General features: G+C 36.8%; 1 protein-coding gene across 5 annotated transcripts; it reads left to right on the top strand.

Annotated features, from left to right (window-relative positions):
- Positions 1-7,482: 7,482 nt before the first annotated feature.
- LOC309506238 (uncharacterized protein) lies at positions 7,483-16,120 on the top strand. 5 transcript variants are annotated; one of them, XM_082179974.1, is made up of 18 exons: positions 7,483-7,611; positions 7,979-8,096; positions 8,386-8,478; positions 8,610-8,820; positions 9,140-9,309; positions 9,405-9,503; positions 9,879-10,111; positions 10,202-10,380; positions 10,468-10,561; positions 10,719-11,063; positions 11,281-11,398; positions 11,474-11,565; positions 11,673-11,790; positions 12,068-12,184; positions 12,817-13,008; positions 13,234-13,386; positions 14,915-15,111; positions 15,305-16,120. In XM_082179974.1, the coding sequence occupies exons 1-17, from the start codon at positions 7,510-7,512 to the stop codon at positions 15,109-15,111; spliced, it is 2,631 nt and encodes an 876-aa protein (XP_082036100.1). In that variant the 5' UTR covers positions 7,483-7,509; the 3' UTR covers positions 15,305-16,120. The 5 variants fall into 5 exon arrangements, 4 of the variants coding, with proteins under 4 accessions (XP_082036100.1, XP_082036099.1, XP_082036098.1 ...); XM_082179973.1 differs by having other exon boundaries at positions 14,909-15,111; positions 15,975-16,120; XM_082179972.1 differs by having other exon boundaries at positions 14,909-15,111.
- The last annotated feature ends 3,601 nt before the right edge of the window (positions 16,121-19,721 follow it).

The following is a 19,721-nucleotide window of genomic DNA, read 5'->3' as shown; positions in this document are numbered from 1 at the left end:
CAAATTAAAAAAATATATACTGGAATATCAGAGACTAAAAGCAAGTTGTAGGAGAAAAATTTAAACAGCGAAACGAGAATACTGGAGGAAATATTGCACAACAATTGGACAAGACACTTTTAAGAGGAACATGTTAAAGAAAATGGGTGGTAATTATTTATTAGGATTTGCAAAATGTGTCTCTGGCAGCCAAATCGCGGCCAGAATCGCACAGTGTACACCCAGCTTTACTTGTCACAGGATTTGACAGCAGGCAGTGGAACTTGTTGACTGTGAATTGTATTTTCTACATTGTGCTATCAGAATCATTCACTAAAAGCTAATAAACGAATTGTTCACATGTTAAGTAGCCTACAAAGAAATTATTAAATTAATGATCAATTATTGTAATCTATTGCCAGCTCCAAAGTTGTAACTTCTGTTTTACAGGCTTAACGAAGCAGGTTTATGGGAATCACTGATGATCAAACATAATGGCCTGGTTTCACAGGGTTTAGATTAAGCCAGGATTAGTTCAAATAGTACATTTAAGTAGCTTTTTTTAAACATGTCTAAAAAAAAAAAAAAAACATTACTGATGTGAATCTTGAGACAAAACAATGGCACTGACATGTTTTAAGATATATCATTGCTTTCAGTTAAAACAGCTCAAACATGCATTTTAGTCTGGGACTAGTTTAAGCCTTGTCTGGAAACCGGGGGACGGCTTTGTATTCAATAGACCACAAATAAAGAGAAAGAGATTGTGAGTGTTGGCGTCTTTATTCCACATGAAACACCCATCATACACAAATTACCACACCATTCCTTAAGTTTATACAATCCATTACTGCCATCTGCTGGACTAAATCATTACTCATTATTAGACTACTCGTTACATCCCTTTTATTTAAAAAACATAAATAAATAAATGTTTTACACCATTAACATCACATAATTATCAACAATTCACACCAGCCCAATGGAAAAAAACAGCAATCAATTAACAATCCATTTTACAATTCAAGGCATACCATTCTTTTGTTTTTGTTTTTTACAAACATGTTTTCCTTTTTTCTTTTCTCTGTCTTCCTTTTTTTTTTTTTTTTTTTTTTGCACATGAACAGGTGCTTTTCTAACCCCATTAGATCTCTGTAAGAATGAAATGTCAGTCTTTGTACAGCAATCCATTACTGCGACCTGCAGGACTAATCATTACTCATTACTAGTAGACTCATTTCAAGCTTAACCTGTTTAGGAAAGTGATTAACAGGTAAAGTAGTTCGAGGCAGACAATCCTGATCTATGGGAATGTTTCCTTCTCCTTTACAAGCTGTCGCACAAGACAGAGCCGAGACTTCCTCCTGTTAATGTGAGTTTGTTAAAGGTGCACTATGTAACTTTGGTAGACGTGCTTTCAAAGGTGTATAAAACCAATTTCAAGTGGGAATTTCCGGAAAGACTAAAGACTGGAGTTTCAGGACCGCATTTAGGACCCTATTTGTTTCTTTTCTTTTTCTTTTAGCAGTTTTAACTATTTTATAGCACTAACTATTCAATTCTACCCTAACCAACCCCTAAGCCATAACATACCCGTTGGCAACCCTCTTAAATTATAATATTTACCCTAATTTGTTTCAATATATGAGACCCTATTCTGGTTTTAAATTCAGTTTTCTGGGAAAGAAAGACTATTTTCTGTGTCTGTGCAAGACTTAAATTCATTAGTCGCAGCGCTGTAAAAACAAGGTAAAATGGCACAGTTGCTTCAGTAAATACGTTTTTATATGACGTTGACTATATCGGTTTAGTTAGGAGGTAGATTTAGGAGGTAGGCTAGATTTTACTCGTTATATTGAATTTTAAAACAAAAGATAGTAGATCTTACATTTACATATTTAGCTGACGCTTTTTATCCAAAGCGACTTACAATTGCTATATATGTCAGAGGTCGCACGCCTCTGGAGCAACTAGGGGTTAAGTGTCTTGCTCAGGGACACATTGGTGTCTCACAGTGGATTCGAACCCGGGTCTCTCACACCAAAGGCATGTGTCTTATCCATTGCGCCACCACCACCCCATGATTCTAGATCTTAATATAGAATCACATATAGAAAAGAAAAGACCTGTAATGTTACAGTTCAATATTGGTCTTTTTTTTTTGGAGGAGGAGGAAGACAGTGCTCGTCTATGGGAGTGTTTCCTTCCCCATTACAAGCATAACACTCATTCTCACTCACACAGCGGAAGAGAGGAACATGAGCCACAATCTGCTTAAAATCATCCTGAAGATCTTTATCAGTGTCATACCTCCAGAAATTCTTGAAGACAAAAGCTTTAATTCCAGGATGGTCTCTCCAGTTCTCTAGAGCATCTAAAATGTTGTGTCTGCCCTTCGCATTCAGACATGTTTTAACACAGGGAGAATTAAAGGTGTAGAAAACGGAGCAGCCGTCTTCTTTTCTTTTATTCAAAAGATTGGTCACTGGCATGAAGTTGGTTTGACGTTGGACGTTCGATATTCGCATATTTAGGGACCGTCTCAAAATTACATGCGACATTGGTATAAACGTTTCTAACTTCAATAGCATTTGAAGACAATGACTTACAGTCATAAAACCAACTGTACATTGTTCACCCAGGTCTCAGGTATGATGCACACCTTTTAGATTTTTGATATTTATGACAATAAACTGCTAAATCATATACAAATATTGTTATGTATTTCACTACTGTATGGGATCATACACAAAATATGACAATATTTAAAGCTCAATAGCATTTGAAGACAATGACTTACAGTCATAAAACCAACTGTACATTGTTCACCCAGGTCTCAGGTATGGCAGTTCGTGACATAGTCACGAAATTTTATCTATTGATTCGTGTTCGTGGACACGAATTTCCCAATTTTTTCGTGTCACTCTGCACGACTTTCAATCTAATGTATTTCAATGGGACGTATTTTTCGTGCCTGCACCACGTTTTTCTTTCGAGAGCACAGTATTGTTTTTTCTCAATTGTTATTCATTTTGCAAACTTTAAGAGCTGCATTACTCAACATTTAATCAAGAGATTTTAATCCTCGTTTTTATTGCTTTATATTCGGTAGGTTACTCAACATGAATCTATTGATTCGTGTCTATGGGCACGAATTTGCTTCTTTTTTTTCGTGTCACTCAGCACGACTTTCAATCTAATGTATTTCAATGGGGCGTAGATATGCACCACGTCTTTCTTTCGAGAACACACTATTGTTTTTTCTCAAATGTTAGGCTATTCCTTTTGCAAATGTAACCTGCGTCGCGGCGACAATGCAACCCTCACTTACAAATAGCGAAATATGCAAATGAGCGTGAAGTGCACCGCTTCAAAATTTGGACCAGTGACCAGAAGACCAGAATCGCTCAAGAGACTGCGTTAACAGCAAGGGGAGAAAGAATTTATGACAAGCACTCGTTGCGTTAGAAAATTTGGAATGATGTATTAAGGAATTAATGATAAAGCAGTGAAATTTAAAACATCACATCACACAGGAGGGAAAGAAAAAAAATATATATATATATAATGACCAGGAGAACAGCAAAGATTTGCCGTGGAACAAATAAATGTAACCTTAATATAACCCTAATTTATATTTCCTATTTTGTTTATAATTATTATTGTTTCTCTCTTTTTTTTTTATTACCTATTTAGTTTCAAGCTAATAAATTTAATTGACCCTTATTCTATTAATATATGTATATAATTTATTGGTTTACCTATTTATTCAATTTGTTTCTAATTGGCTTATTTAAGGTTAAGTAAACGTTTTAAATTCAAATGCAATCCTTCCAAATGATAACCCTATAAGAATACCCTTTTTACTCTCGTTCTCCAAGAAAAATAAATAAAAATAAAATATAAAATCAAAATGAATTGAAATGAAATACAATGGAATTTGAAGAAAAAAATAACAGTAGAGAAAATAAAATACAGGTCAAAATGTACTGCTTAATTAGCAGTCTCAAATTCAATACAATTCAGATTCCTCTTTTTATATGTATATAATTTATATACACACTAATTCTCAGTTCCAGTTCGAATGCCGCTCTCACGAGATCCTTCTTCCGCAATGTATCTCGGATCAACACAGTTCAATTCAGATGTGTGCACAATCATACCACTCCGTTCGTTTCTTGATTCATAAACTCGGTCCTTCCTTATATGGGCAAATGGCTCGCCAGTTCCCGCTCGCAACGTTTTTTTTCCCGATGTGAAGCAAGCAGGGACAATTCACATACAATTCTCCAAAATCGTCCGGTGTCCAGGAAATGTGCAGCATCCGACTCAGAAAAGACAAAAAGTAGAAAAGAAGGAAAAAACAAGAAAAAAGGGGAAAAGGAAAGAAAGAAAAAGACCCAACCTTGCAAAGACAAGGCCAAAAATACAATTAGACATTCCTTTCAAAAAATATACATCATTAGAGCAGTTAGCCTGCATATAAACAACATTCAACTTTTTTTTCCTTTTACTGCAATTCCGTCTTACTTTAGCACATATAGTTTGTATGTGCAAAGAGCTATTTTTCCGATGACGCACTTAGGCCTCATCTGCCCGTATTACATGTGCGTCATGACCGCGCATTAACTCATAGCTCAAATACACGACGAAATTCGTTAAAATAACCTCTATTAACCACTCGAGGTGGCTTTTAACTCTGAAACATTAATTATTCAACACATACATGCAATACTCTTCCCATTATAAACGAAAGGGTCAACTCTTTTACATACAACAGCATATTACATCAGAATTTAGTAATTCAATACAATTTATCAAGTATTTTACACACAAAAAGAATTATTTAATTACAACACTCACCAAAAGAACTCAATTCATCGGCTATGAAGGGCAAAACTTCCAACTTTGGAAAATGTATTCTCTTCGTAGCAGTCAATATCACGTTCACTCGTAACGTTTGACTGATGAATCTCAATCCGCACTTTAATCTAAAAGTTTCTCTATTGTTTCTCTGATTTAAATCTTGGTTTGTTGGTTCTAATTCTCGTTTCTTTCTTTAGGATCGCACCAGCAGCTTCTGTAACTTGAACTAGCCGCTTCAGTGTCTCGCAAAAAGTGTTGCATCACCCTTGCCCTGAGTCCACCTATTAAGGCGGGGCTAACTCCCACTCGTTGAATTGAACCAATCTTTGTCTTGCTAAATTGGATACATTTTCTAAATGAGTTTTATGATTTTAGTTTATGCATTTTCTTATTTTCTCTTAGAATCTTAAACTTTCTATTTTTTTTCTTTCCCCACAGACATTAATAAAATAACTGTTTTATATATATTCACAAGTGTTAGTCTTTTTTTTTTCTCTCTCCTTACATCAACAGAATCTCTTTAGTGACCTGGGTTACACAAACTTTAAGGGCTACATTACTCAACATTTAATCAGGAGATTTTAATCCTTGTTGTATTGCTTTATATTCGGTAGGCTACTCAACACGAATTGATTCGTGTCTATGAGCACGAATTTCCTTCTTTTTTTCGTGCCACACAACACGACTTCCAATCTAATGTATTTCAATGGGACTTATTTTTCGTGCCTGCACCACGTCTTTCTTTGCAACATGGTCTCACCCCTATTCGTCACATAGGCTATGCCGTCTGGTCATTTCCCCCTCACGTCCAAAGCCGACGTTGAGGGTACCCCCTATTCGTCACTTGACAACGGAGAGGGTCGTCCGATAGATTTGAGTGCAAATCCCTCATCTTTGAATTTTGAACTTTGATTATTTTTCTAACCCTAACTTTTTTCCTCTCTTTTTTATATAATTTTGGGCTACATTAAAATTACATAATTACAGGACGGTATATTTTCTATATGCTTAAAACATGCCTTAATTTAGGTGGGATATTTTATAATTTTCGATCACATATTGTGGTAATTTCCCCCTTACGTCCATAAGCCGACGTTGAGGGTAGCTAGCTGAAACCCTTTTCTAAATCGGTAATATCAACGATTTTTCCTCTCTTCTTTTATATAATTTTGGACTACATTAAAACGACATAATTGCAGGACTGCATATTTGCTGTAGGCTTAAAACATGCCTTAATTTATTGTGGGATATTTTACAATTGTCGATGGTATTTCAATTTGCAATGGCTTATAGTGAGCCTACTTTGCTTCTTTTTTTTTTTTTTGCGCAAAAAAAAAGAAAAAAAGAATAGCCTAGTTTTATAGAACTTTCATCTCAATACTGATTATGAAGTTGTAATAAATTAATTATATATCCTACTGCAGAAATGTTTAAATTACTTTATATGGACATATCCTTTGGCAAAGAGATGGATGCATTCTGGGAAGTGATATGTGTTTAAATGTAATGGCTACATACTCGTGTTTCCTTCACTTGGACATTTATGCTGACCCCTTTAAAATTTTTAGCACGGATATAAAATATTAAGACTGTACTTTTTAATTATGATTGATATTTTGGCGCAATTTTGTGCAACACGTCACTGTGTGTGCGACCATCGCAGAAACCATTGCCCAGCGCGATTCCACCACGGTAAGTCGTTTACAACAGCCTAATAAGCAAGATGAATTCATAAGCATTATTTACACGTCCAAAATTAATAAAATTACGAGTTTATAAAAAAAAAACATGTTCTAAGCCTAGATGTATATATAGGTATATAAAAAAAAACATGTTTTTATATATATATATATATATATATATATCAACATGTTTTTTTTTGTTTGTTTTTTTGACGTGTAAATGCTTATTGAGAATTTATTGGGGGAATAGTAACTTTAATTGGGGACATCATAGATGATGTAATTTTCTCTCGATCATCGTGGTTCACACACAACGTCACTGTAATGTGTCAGTAATAACAATATTATCACTTGATCTAACGTTATAACGTTACTGCACATAACGCTGCCTTTATATCTGGGATGGCGAACCCTAGACACATAACGTTACACGCCATTAAAAAAAAAAATGTTACGCGACTTTTAACAGTAGCACAGGAAATAGGAACAACGTGAATCTGTATTTATTTATCCTAAGAATTTACACGAAAATGGGAATCACTCACTACACTTTTTAAATCTTATATCAACATAACACTACATAATTAACATTTTCTGTTGTTCTCCCTGCAGATCCTGTCAAACATCACCTGTCGAACCTATCCGAACCTGATTTTCAAAACCCAAAGGCACTTTTAAGAGCCAACCTCTATCTCTTCATTATTTTCTATATCTTACATCCTCTCTGTTACTCTCTTTCATCCTCAATCTTTATCTATCTCACAGTCTTTATCTATTGCTCTTTCTTTCCTCCCTGTCTGTCTTTGTCTACTTGTCTGTCTTACCCATCTTTGTCAGTCTGTCTGTTTGTATCTGACTGTCTGTCTGTTTGTATCTGACTGTCTGTCTGTCTGTATCTGACTGTCTGTTTGTATCTGTCTGTCTGTCTGTATCTGACTGTCTGTTTGTATCTGTCTGTCTGTCTGTATCTGACTGCATTGCAATGGCCACCAAGCATAAACTTGATTCAAAGGATCCCCACTACCAAGAGGGGAGACGCATGGCTCTGGAGCTGAAACATGAACACATTCTAGCTGAAGCCAAGGTTAGAGTTTTTGTACACCTCAATCATTTTATAACAAACATAACAAATTAAAGTAAAATGTGATGAGGAATATGTAAGAATGATGAGTGCAGAAGATTTAATACAGGTATATTGCATGATGCATCCTGCCATGCTCTGTGACATGTGTTAATAAGGGAATATAATAATAATAATAATAATAATAGTATATGCAGTTCCATCCCTCTGAGTTACAGATACTTGGAGAATCTATTCCAAGGCTCATTTAAGCTGTTCAACACCTTACTAACACCTTATGTTGTGTTTTCCTTTCACAAGTTACCTGCCTTTTGGTTACCTTACTTTTATCAACATCAGTCTTACAAGAAATATTCACTCCAATACACAGAGAGCAGCTGATGAGAGGAAACGTATACGAGACCCTCCACACACCTCTAAAAGGGACTCTGTAGGACGTGGTAAGCCGAGGGGGAGGAGAGGAGGGCGACGCCAAGCCTCCGCCACAGGTTATATCTGAATTATTTGACATTTGTAGGAATTTACTATGACAATGTTGGACCAACTCAAATTAGAACACTGTAATTGTTTATTGAGAGTTTAAAATATTCAAATATCTAAAAAGACATTAAAAAGTAGATAAACCTTTCAGTGACGCTATTGTAGAAGATATTTACAAGTACTTAACAAAAAAAATTCTGATTTCATAAATTGTTTAGTATATAGTTTGAAAAGAAGAACAAAAATAGAGTGTGATAGCCTAACTTTTTTCTTATTCTTCTATGTGCTGTTTTACAGCCACATACCCCACGGTTGAGTGCTCCCTGTCATCCAGTGTGGAGGTTCCACTTACTGCAACCTCAACAAAACTAAATCCTCAAGAGGAATTTGGTAATTCACAGTGATGAATTTATGCATGTACAGTATAAAAAAAGTGTTCATTCTAATACTGATCAGTTGACTTTTAATTGTTCCTTATCTAAATTATCCCTTACTGCTTTATTTTTGGATTTTCTTTACAGAAAAAAATAGGGAGAGGCTCTCTGATATTTTGGCATCATGTCCTTCTGCTGCTCAGCCTCAAAGTAGCTCTGCATCATCATGGTCTTTTCGGCAGCAGAAAGCCTCAGAGCGCTGGAAGGAAGCAAGACCATACCACCTAAAATGCCTTATTTCAAAAGAGGCTGTTGGTCATCCACTGTGTTGCCTTTGCAACGAGCCTGCTGTTATTAGGTTGGTTTTCATTAATACCAAACTTCAATTACCCAGGGTGGGTTTGCTGAGTGCCCTGCTTCATAGGCTAAGATACATGTCTTTTGGGATGGGAGAAGACTTAGATACCCAGATGAAAAACACATTAATGAGAAAAGTAAATTTAGGACCTTCTTGCTGTGAGGTGACAATGCTAAACACTGAGCCACTATGCAATCCTTTACAATAAAATCGAACCTAGTAAAAGTGAAATAGCTTAAATAGAGTGTACAGTACTTTATATAAGTTATTCACCTGAAATAATGTATTATATTATAATATTGTTTTATTTTCTCCTTAGGTGCAGAGAGTGTCTTCCTGAGGAGTGGTTCTGTGGGGACTGTGATGTATTGCATCACAAAAAACATCCACTCCACAACAGGGAATGCGTGATTCGTGGTTTTTTTGAAGCCATTCCTCCAACCACATGCATCATTAAAGGGGAAGATGGATATTGCACCCATGAGCAAGGTACATTCTCACGAAAGCTTTAATTTTGCTGTTCAATGTGTGTCTGCAGACAGTTACAGATAATCTAAATTATTGGTTTTCCTTCTTTTTGCCAGCTTGCATTTTGCCAACTGTGAAGGTGCCAGACTGCTCCTGTGGAGGCACAAACTTCACTGTGTTACCAGGCAAACCAGTGATTTTAATTACCATCAATGGTAAAAAAAAAAATATATATATATATTGTAGATTTGATGTTTTTCACACTAGTGTGCTGTGGCATTGTGCTTACAATTGCAGAAGTGTCAGAACAAAATGGAATAGCACATGGTATTGTAATTAACTGAAACAAAGACAGATGTTTTTTTGTTTTTTTCCTCTGCAAAGAAAAAAATTATTAGCATCTTTCCAGCATGATGTCCAATCAACACAGCAGTGTGGAATTTAGTGAATTTGAAAATATAAATGTGGGATTATAGGAACTTGTGCAATGTCTCTCAACCATTCACAATGTGCAGAATGAACCAAGTGTTGTAAAATTAAGTATGTGGTAAATGTGTATTATATTTTTAATAAATTTGTTTTGTTCCAAGGGCGTTTTGACTTGCATCAGCCACTGTATGAATGTCAAACATGCCAGCAGCAGTGGACCCCTGACTTAAAAGACCTCCTAAGAAGTGGATATTGGCCAGCCTCCGTCACCAATTCCACACTTTATACACTGGACCTCCTGAGCTCCCTTCAGGAACTCAAGATCATCTCTCCGGGATTCTCCAGACAAGCCTTCGCAAAACTGCTGGAGCATCGCACTAAGTGTGGAGGAAGAGTAAGTGTAAATGTTATTACCATTTTATAAAAAAAAAAAATCCATAAGCAGACAATATCAAAATACTATTTCATTCTATATATTTTCCAGTCTGGACCTATCAACGGCGATGCACTGCAGCGCAGCTTCTTAGAGCTTTCATATGCATCATTTGAGGAAGACCAGCTCTGCTGTAGTGCTCCTTTCACTTGCCCAGCCTGCACGCCGGAAATGTTGGCTGTTTCAGCAGATGGAAACAGAAAGCTATATCGCTTTCGCCGAAACGGAAGGTGATCTTTCTTCCAGTCTTTTTATTGATTTATTTTCTTACTTCATATATTTCATGAATGGATTTTCTATTTTTCTTTCTTCCTCAGCTCTGATGATCCTGGCTTTTTTGAGGGGGTCTTTGTGGCTGAAGACAGTGCGGTGTCTAGATTTGTCGACACCATACAGAAAGCAGTGAAAAATGCAAGTTGACAAAATAGTTGTTACAATAATAAACGTAACCCCCACTTCAATTACTCCTGCCTACCAATTACAAAATCAAATTGAGAGAATAAATGCTATATATTGAATGAGACCATTGCTTTTATTTGATTTGTCATGTTTGTTTTGTGTGTCATAGACACAGGGAAGAGGCACATGTGGGGACTCCCAGTGGACAGCAGCGAGGGAAACTTCAAGGAGGGCTTCAAAATTGGATGAAGAGGGGATGGAGGTTGCTGTGTGTCGCCATGGGTTCCTTTTGAAAGCCCTTAATATGTACAGGGGGGAGATATTTGCCTACCCTCTGTACCTTCAAAGGGAGCTCATGCCAGCCAAGGCACAATTCTTCGCAATGGACGTGGCATGCAAATACTGGCCATACCTGGAGAAAGTTGCTAGTGTCCTTCCTGCTCTTCAGGAACTGACCACTATGAAACCCTTTCTCAGTGTAATGCATGCTCGAGCCCATGCTACTAAGTGTGAGGTGTGTATAATATTTTGGCATCATATGTATGTACATTTGTAATATTTACAAGCACATTAATAATATGAAATATAAGTTAAGCTACACTATATTATCTTGTCTTTTTGCATAACCATTTCTTGCATGGAATGTAATGCCCTTTGATGCAAATTGTGGTTTGTGATATTGGGCTATATAAATAACATTTAATTGAATTTCTTCCACCCTTTACTAACAGATTAATTGGAGTGGCAGGAACCAGGAAGGGGCAGGGACAACCGCTGGTGAGGAGGTGGAGCAAGTGAACAGTTACCTCTCACGTTGTGCCCTGACGACCAAATATATGTCCAAAGCAGGTGACCGGAGTTTGCAATATTCGTGTATACTTTTTTTAGATTGATCATCGTAACCTCATTATTTGCTTTCAACAGCACGGGTGGACATGCTTACATTGCATGCAATGGGGTGGAACGAGAAAAAAAATCTCTCTTTACATCAGGCACTTTCCACAAGATATGTGAAGGTAAGTCTCATATTAATTGTTTTGTGTGTCCTTTTGTTGTGTTTACTTGGCCTGTTGTTAATCATACAAAGTTTTAATCCTGATTATTGTATAACACTGTTCATCAGACTTGTCAGAGACTCCATGATGAGACTGCAAGGCTAGCTGACCTAAAAACAGAGCTAGATTGCACAGATGAAGTGGTGTCACAGTGGCTATCTGATGTAAAGGAATGGGCAGCTGGTGGTAAGCATGACCAGATAAAAGAAACAACAAACATCCCTTTCTGCAATCTAAATTTTATGTTTGATATTATAGAGCAGCAAAAAATAGTAGGCGGATCATCATCTAATGTGATGCCACATTTATGTCAGGTTTATTAGTATATTCCCAGTTCCCTGCAGGAAGTGCACATACAAAGTTTTTAAATAAGTTGGATTAAAAGGTTTTACATGAAATTCAAGCAGAGAAACGGTTCTGTGTTGTTTTAACAGTGAATTTGCTTTCACTATATCTTCTACAGAGACACCTGATACATCTCGTGCCAGTCAAGGCACCACACACAGAGGACTTCAGCAATCAATTGAGGGGCTCTACCTTAGTGTGAGGCACCGGAAGCGAACCCTCTACCGTCAGAATGGTATAACTATATAATATAATAGGTTGATAAATTCAGGCTACTGTATGCATCCTACTCCACCAACATGGAATTAGCAAATAATGTAGTAGCACAGTTCAGCTCAATCATTGAATTCTGTTCTTTAAATGACCAGTCTGTAGGTATTAGTGGTAGGATTTAGTGGTATCTATCAGTAAGGTTTGACGATTGCAACCAGCTTCCCTCACCTCTATCTTTCCAAGCTACGGTAGCCGACGAGAAAATGTGAGAGGTACTATCTAAATCCAGTGTTTGTTTGTCCGTTGTGGGCTACTGTAGGAACATGGAGGTGCAACATAGCGGCCTCCGTGAAAGGGGAACGTATTTAGATAAAAAAACTGCCAATTCTAAATTAATTAATGCACAATTATTATTTTCAGGCAATCATGAAAAGTGTGTGTGTGTGTGTGTGTGTGTGTGTTAGTTATTCCTGCAAATAGATTCCCCCCAAAATGTTACACACTGGACAATTTGTTTCCCATGTCAGTCTACATTATAATTTTCACATACTTCAATAACTGCAGCTTTGCGTTTCAATTTTTTGGTGCTATAATTTTTTTCTTGTTGAAGAGTTCTGTCAAAAACCTCTGCCTCTGTACTTCATGTCTTTCTAGACAGCAGCAAGTTTCGCCATCGCCTTCGAAGGAAGCTGGCAGAAGACAAAAAACTCCTTCTTCAGGAGATACAGAAATACAATGATCTTGTACTAGAATCGGCAACAACCATTGACGTAGCTGTGGTGGAGCATTCCCTAACTGGAGAGAGTACTGTGTCTCAAATATGGCCGTGGGAGGTTCATGGCAGTGGTATGTCTGTTTTTAGATTCTTCATAGGAATTTATTTACAGTTCTGCTTTATAGAGTATACTGAACTAAGGCATGAATGTTACATATTGAGTGTTGTAATATTAATTTAGTTTAATGGTGTATTTTCAGTTTTCTTATGTATCAATTTGATAAAAAAAAAGTCAATGTTTGTAGTGATTATGCAAGATTGTCTCATGTATACATATAACTGTTATTGATTCTTAGCAAACATTTCGATCAAGAAACGAGTGCACGACCAAGTGATGTTAACAAGGCGACTGCATGAGGAAACAAGCGTTTTGGTGTTGGAGATGGCACAACACTGCACGTGGTTGCAGAGCCTGGCAATGGTTCTCAAGAACAAGTTGGCTGAGGAGGGTAAGTTTAATTAAACCCTGTCCATCTAATGTGTTTAAAAAAAACATACAAAAAAACACATCAGTCACAGAACTTGGATGGAGTAGAACGGTTATGGCTCTCTTTGCCGTGGTCCTTTGGGATATACATAAAAAATGGGGATTAAAGTTGTTACTGTAGCTATGGTAACAAGTCAGTAAGGCTATACAGATTCACATTTGCTTGAAAGATGTGCAGATTTGTTGTACTATGTCTGTTACTGTCACGTAGCGACTAAAGAAACTCAGGGAGGACTCAATTGCAAAAAAGGAAAATAATGTTTATTTACAAAAGAGAAAACAAAACACAAAACAAAACCCACAAAGGGGAAAACATAACTAAATACAAAACAACAACTTCAAAAAGGAACATACCAAACGGGTCACGGGAGAACAGGAGAACATTACAAGACAACGAACCAGCACAAGACTACAAACACAAGGAGGCTAAATAGGGGAACAAACAAAGGAGGGTAACGAACACAACAGGTGGGGCAAATTAACCAATAACTGGATAACAAGATGGGAGGGGCTAAACGACAGACACGAGCACATGGCTCAAAACAATAAAACACCCATGTGCATGACAAGACAGGACAGGCATGTGACAGTTACTGGAAAGCGGAAATCAACAAAAGAATTTGAACATTGGAATTTGTGTCCTGGTGTGTTACATGGGGTTAGGATAACATCAAGATTAATCTTATTATTATCTCCTCCAGTCAACATAGAAAACCTTGCTGGTCAGCAAGTAACAAAATGTGTTACTTCAGCACAACTGTAGTGAAGAAGAAAACTGTTAACTTAAAACAGCTATCAGACATATACTGTATATGCTGCTTTGGGCCTCCCTCCATAAAGTCACCTCAGTGAGCCATGTTGCCTCAAGTTGTTTTATACAGAAGCTAGCCTGGTCCCATGTCAGCGATACACATAAAAATGCCAATTATCCTGCTATGTAGATTTGAATTGGTGATATCTTTTTACTCCATTTAAGTTATTTGGCCCAAACATAAAAGATCACATTCATCTAATCTTTCCTAATGATCCGCTAGCTGCCCGCCCCATAAGCAAGCCGTCAAAAAACGCGTCTCTGTAGGCAGCCTAGGCTCTGAGATCTGCACACAAAAACAATTGCACTCACCACCACTCACAAAACAAATAGTGTTCCAACCAATCACGGCGGGTGTTGTGAGGTTTTGCGCTCGTGCAAGGCTGCCTATGACGGCTGCACGCGAAAACCTCACAACACCCACCCCTGTCGGTGATTGGTTGGAACACTATTTGTTTTGTGAGTGGTGGTGAGTGCAATTGTTTTTGTGTGCAGATCTCAGAGCCTAGGCTGCCTACAGAGACGCGTTTTTTGACGGCTTGCTTATGGGGCGGGCAGCTAGCGGATCATTAGGAAAGATTAGATGAATGTGATCTTTTATGTTTGGGCCTGAAATCACTGATACAACCTTTAATATAGTTTGTCTTTAATGTAATCTCGTTTGTATTTTGAGACGTAGACCAGGGAAATGAGGGACTTTGCTGTCTCTTAAGAAGAAGACTGTCAGAGGTGTCAGAAAGGTTCCAAGTGGTCCTCCAACAGTACAAGACTGCCTTAGGTCCTGAGGCCTCTGTCCTTCTACATGTTGAAGAGGAAGATCAAAGTGGCCTCAGTAGTCCAGAAACCAGTGAGGATGAAGAGGAAAACACAATTTAGGTAATTTATTTATTATTATTATTATTATGTATGTTTGTTTGTTTGTTTTTTGGAATAACCCCCTGTTACTGTTATTCTTAATAATTTATTTGTGTGTTTTATTAATGCTTTACACACCTTACTTATTCTAAAACAGCTGAAATTCACCCTCTTATCCTAATTCTTGCTTTTTTGTTTTTCTGTATTTCCCCAGATGGAAGCTGCACGAAGGACTATGTTGAAGGAAATGGACTTGCCCTATATCTGTGTATTATTAGTATGCTGATTGATTAACCACATCAAAATCTTGTTAAAAATTCAAACTGTGTCTTTAGATTTTCCAAGCAATTTAGTAAGCACATTGCACAGTTCATTGAAAATGCACAAACCTCTCAGTATAGGTGCACCAATCTTATCCAAAAATGTAAACTTTGCATGTATGATATTACCAGATGTAATTACTGGGCTCATATGATATTAGGGTAGTGTATACTCTTTTAAGAGAGACTCCCCTTAATTGTGGTGACCCTGTGACCTTTCCTTTTGCACCAACGTTAGGCCAAACTTTTGACTTGCATACAACAAATGTTATGAACCGATTTCTGTAATTTGCTGAGCAATGAATCATGTCATGTTGACCTTATGACATTCCCTGTAGCACAATCATTAGACCAGAATGTAAAATTGAATATTGTCTAATTGGGCAGATTGCCATGAAATCTTGTAAGCACATGATGACTTTGGTGACCTCATGACAATTCCTCTATCATCACATTTAGGCCTTAATGTAAAAACTCATTCTTGATTGCATTTCTCAATATTCACTTATTCTGTGGTGCAGCAGCAGTGTCTGTGTCAGTCTATGTCATTTTGTTTTTCCCCAGAGGAGGCTGCCTATGGATCACTACTTGATAGAGTGTATATAACTGTTGTGTAACTTTATATTACTGCAAAGATGCATTATAGTATGTAACAGAAAAATACACCGTTTTTTATTTTACGATTATACTTTATATTGTATATTATTACAGTTGACAGATGACTTAATTCATCAAGAGCTTTTTGCAAGTGAACTTAATAACCTCACATTCCAATGTTTTTAAATACAGCCTTATGGCTTGTTTGACAAATATGCATTTGGTGTATTTTTACTGGTATTGTTGTGAAAGACAAGAAATAAAGTATTTCCAAAGATGAATATTTTGTTTTTACTTTTTCATACTTTATTGAAAAACAATATTTTATATTTGTATAGTTGATTAAAAAAACATCACACTGTGGAATCTTGTTTACAGATAAACTGTTTAACAGTTTAAACTCTGTTTAACATCAAACTGCATTATTAATTAATTACTTTAATGCATGTCTTTTTACTTATTTTCAAACAATCAACCTTGTTTGTAATTAAACAAGATCTATCATAATAAGTAATGTGTATCTGTTTGGTGTATAATGTTACAGTTTTTCTCGATTGCTGAAACACTATAACTATGGATTTGAACTCAAATTTCAAAAACACAACACCGTTTATCAAAAAGCACATCCTTTTCCCCAAACTATAAACACTACTCCCCAGTTTTGACACATGAGTCAGATTTGTTAAACTTTCACTGCAAAACTTTACACACATTATCCATTTATCATTGCCTACACAATGTTGTAATTTAGAAAGCACTACACAAAGAGTCAAAACTAATCACACAGCAATCAGAACCTTCAACAGATCGATGAAACGGATAAGATGAGAGGGGGAGGAGAAAGGGAAAGGGCTAAGAGACAAGCAGTCTCAGATGAGATTTGTGCCAGCTCCCTAGTTGGGGTCATCCCTCTGTTCCCACAGCTCTATGTTACCACGGCCCTATGTTCCCTCTGCCCTATGTTCCCACATTTCTGAGAATTTTTTTTTACAGAAAATTTTGAAAATTAGGTTCTATGTTCCCACAACCATATGTTCCCACAGCCCTATGTTCCTACAGTCCTATGTTCTCTCAATATTTTTAAAATTTCAAAGATTTTTCTCAAAATGAAACTCTAAGTCAAGTCATTTTCTTACCACATTTAACCCTCCCCTGTCCCCCAAACAGTTACTGTGAGCAAGAAGCGCCAAGTCACCAAAAGGTCGGGAGAAATCTGTCAGGAACTCTATGATCCCACATTAGGACATTTTCAAAATTGAGTATTGTGTTCATACATTTCCCTATAATTTCAACAGCTAGTCTATACTACTACAGCTAGTCTACACTACAGCTATTCTACACTGCTACAGCTAGTTAGGGTTAGGTTTAGGGTTAGGGTAACCCTAACCCTCTGTGGGAACAAAGAGCTGTGGGCACTTAGGGCTCTGGGAACATAGGGCTGTGGGAACATAGGCACGCTCCCCCTGTAGAGACGTGCCATTGAACTTGTTACTAAGCGTACAAATCAGCGTCCATACTTGAAGTTCTTCCAGTTTCCAGAGTAGGGTTAGTTTTAGGGTTATAAAATTGTAGCTTTACTATACACTCACCTAAAGGATTATTAGGAACACCTGTTCAATTTCTCATTAATGCAATTATCTAATCAACCAATCACATGGCAGTTGACAGACGGGCCGGTCTGAGTATTTCACAATCTGCTCAGTTACTGGGATTTTCACGCACAACCATTACTAGGGTTTACAAAGAATGGTGAGACATTCAGATGGTAGAGTCAGAATTTGGCGTAAACAGAATGAGAACATGGATCCATCATGCCTTGTTACCACTGTGCAGGCTGGTGGTGGTGGTGTAATGGTGTGGGGGATGTTTTCTTGGCACACTTTAGGCCCCTTAGTGGCAATTGGGCATCGTTTAAATGCCACGGCCTACCTGAGCATTGTTTCTGACCATGTCCATCCCTTTATGACCACCATGTACCCATCCTCTGATGGCTACTTCCAGCAGGATAATGCACCATGTCACAAAGCTCGAATCATTTCAAATTGGTTTCTTGAACATGACAATGAGTTCACTGTACTAAAATGGCCCCCACAGTCACCAGATCTCAACCCAATAGAGCATCTTTGGGATGTGGTGGAATGGGAGCTTCCTGCCCTGGATGTACATCCCACAAATCTCCATCAACTGCAAGATGCTATCCTATCAATATGGGCCAACATTTCTAAAGAATGCTTTCAGCACCTTGTTGAATCAATGCCACATAGAATTAAGGCAGTTCTGAAGGCGAAAGGGGGTCAAACACAGTATTAGTATGGTGTTCCTAATAATCCTTTAGGTGAGTGTATATATCAACAATCTCCTACAGTTGAAACATACATTATACTATATTTAAATGATCAAGATGAAAAAAATCGAGAGGCTATTAGGTCATTGAGTATATTTGACTGTTATTGTAGTTGTAGAACAACCATCAGGGCCGTCTCCAATGTACACTATTTAAATTTTTTTTCCAACTGCTTGCACACATTTTCAAAACTATGTCACCTTTTTTCAAAACTTTCCCAAAACTGCACACACAAAATTGTGTGTAGCCTAGTGTTTTGAAAAAAGTGTTTTATGCAATTGAAAACTGAGTCAAAGGCTGAGAAATAGTTTATTGTTTTTGGAGATGTGGTGTGAAGTTTTGCACTTTGAGTGAGAGGTTTCAAAAAATCGTGTGACATAAAAAAGATTTTGCGTGTCAGCAGTTGGGAAAAAAACTGTATAAACTACAATTCCCACGAGAGACGCGCCATTGAACTTCTTACAAAGTGTACAAATCAGTCACCATACTTGTAGTTCTTCTGGTTTCCCGACCAGGAATAATGTTATAAAAATGTGTCTTTACTATTCTATATTAAGAAACATACATTATACAGCCGAAACATACATTATGTTATATTTATATATGATTAGGATAAAAAAAAAAAAAAAAATCGCCAAGACTTCAAATCTGTGGTTTTAGCTGGTAGGCTACAGTAGACATGAATTCAAGATTGTCGGCGGGAGTTATGCTACCCTTCAAAGAGCGACTTAAAAAAAAAAAAGTTTTATTTAACATTATGTTTATTTATTTAATTATGGCCTGCAAATGTTTGTTTTACCAACTGATGGATGTAATAAACTGCCACTTATAAATATGTCAGAATTAGATGCAATAAGTATACAAACAATATCCTAATATTAAAGAATTCCAAAATGTGTGAAATAGGCTACTCTCCAGATCAAGACCTTCTCAATAAATCAATATTTGGCTTTTTAACTAGTGACAAAAACTGTTCAGTTCTAGAAGATAAAATCATTTATTTTATTTGGATGAATTAGTCTGTTTATCAGATTTACCAATTGCTATAATTTGTTTGTGCTGGTCAAGAACAATAGATAAAATTGAACTGCAAGCAAAAACTTGGGGCCACTGTTTCAAATATGTGAGTGGCTCCTCCCCTAACAAATGTAACCTCACCAAACTTGAGAGCCCTGATTAAATTATATATGCTAACCTAAATTTTAATTAAAAAAGAATCCACTTGTAAAGTTAAACAAATTTCACATATAAATATGCTCAATGTGGTCTGTTTCTTTTGTCTCAACCACTTCATCCTCATATTGTTTTGAATTAAATTTATGTATGGAAAAGTAAAAACAAAAATTATCTTTTGCAAGTGTTATTGTAGT

The sequence above is a fragment of the Leuciscus leuciscus genome (genome assembly GCF_965113295.1).
Source record: "Leuciscus leuciscus genome assembly, chromosome: 9".
Lineage (NCBI taxonomy): Eukaryota > Metazoa > Chordata > Actinopteri > Cypriniformes > Leuciscidae > Leuciscus > Leuciscus leuciscus.
Note: the sequence above shows the minus strand (reverse complement) of the source record. Positions and strands in the feature narration are given on the sequence as shown.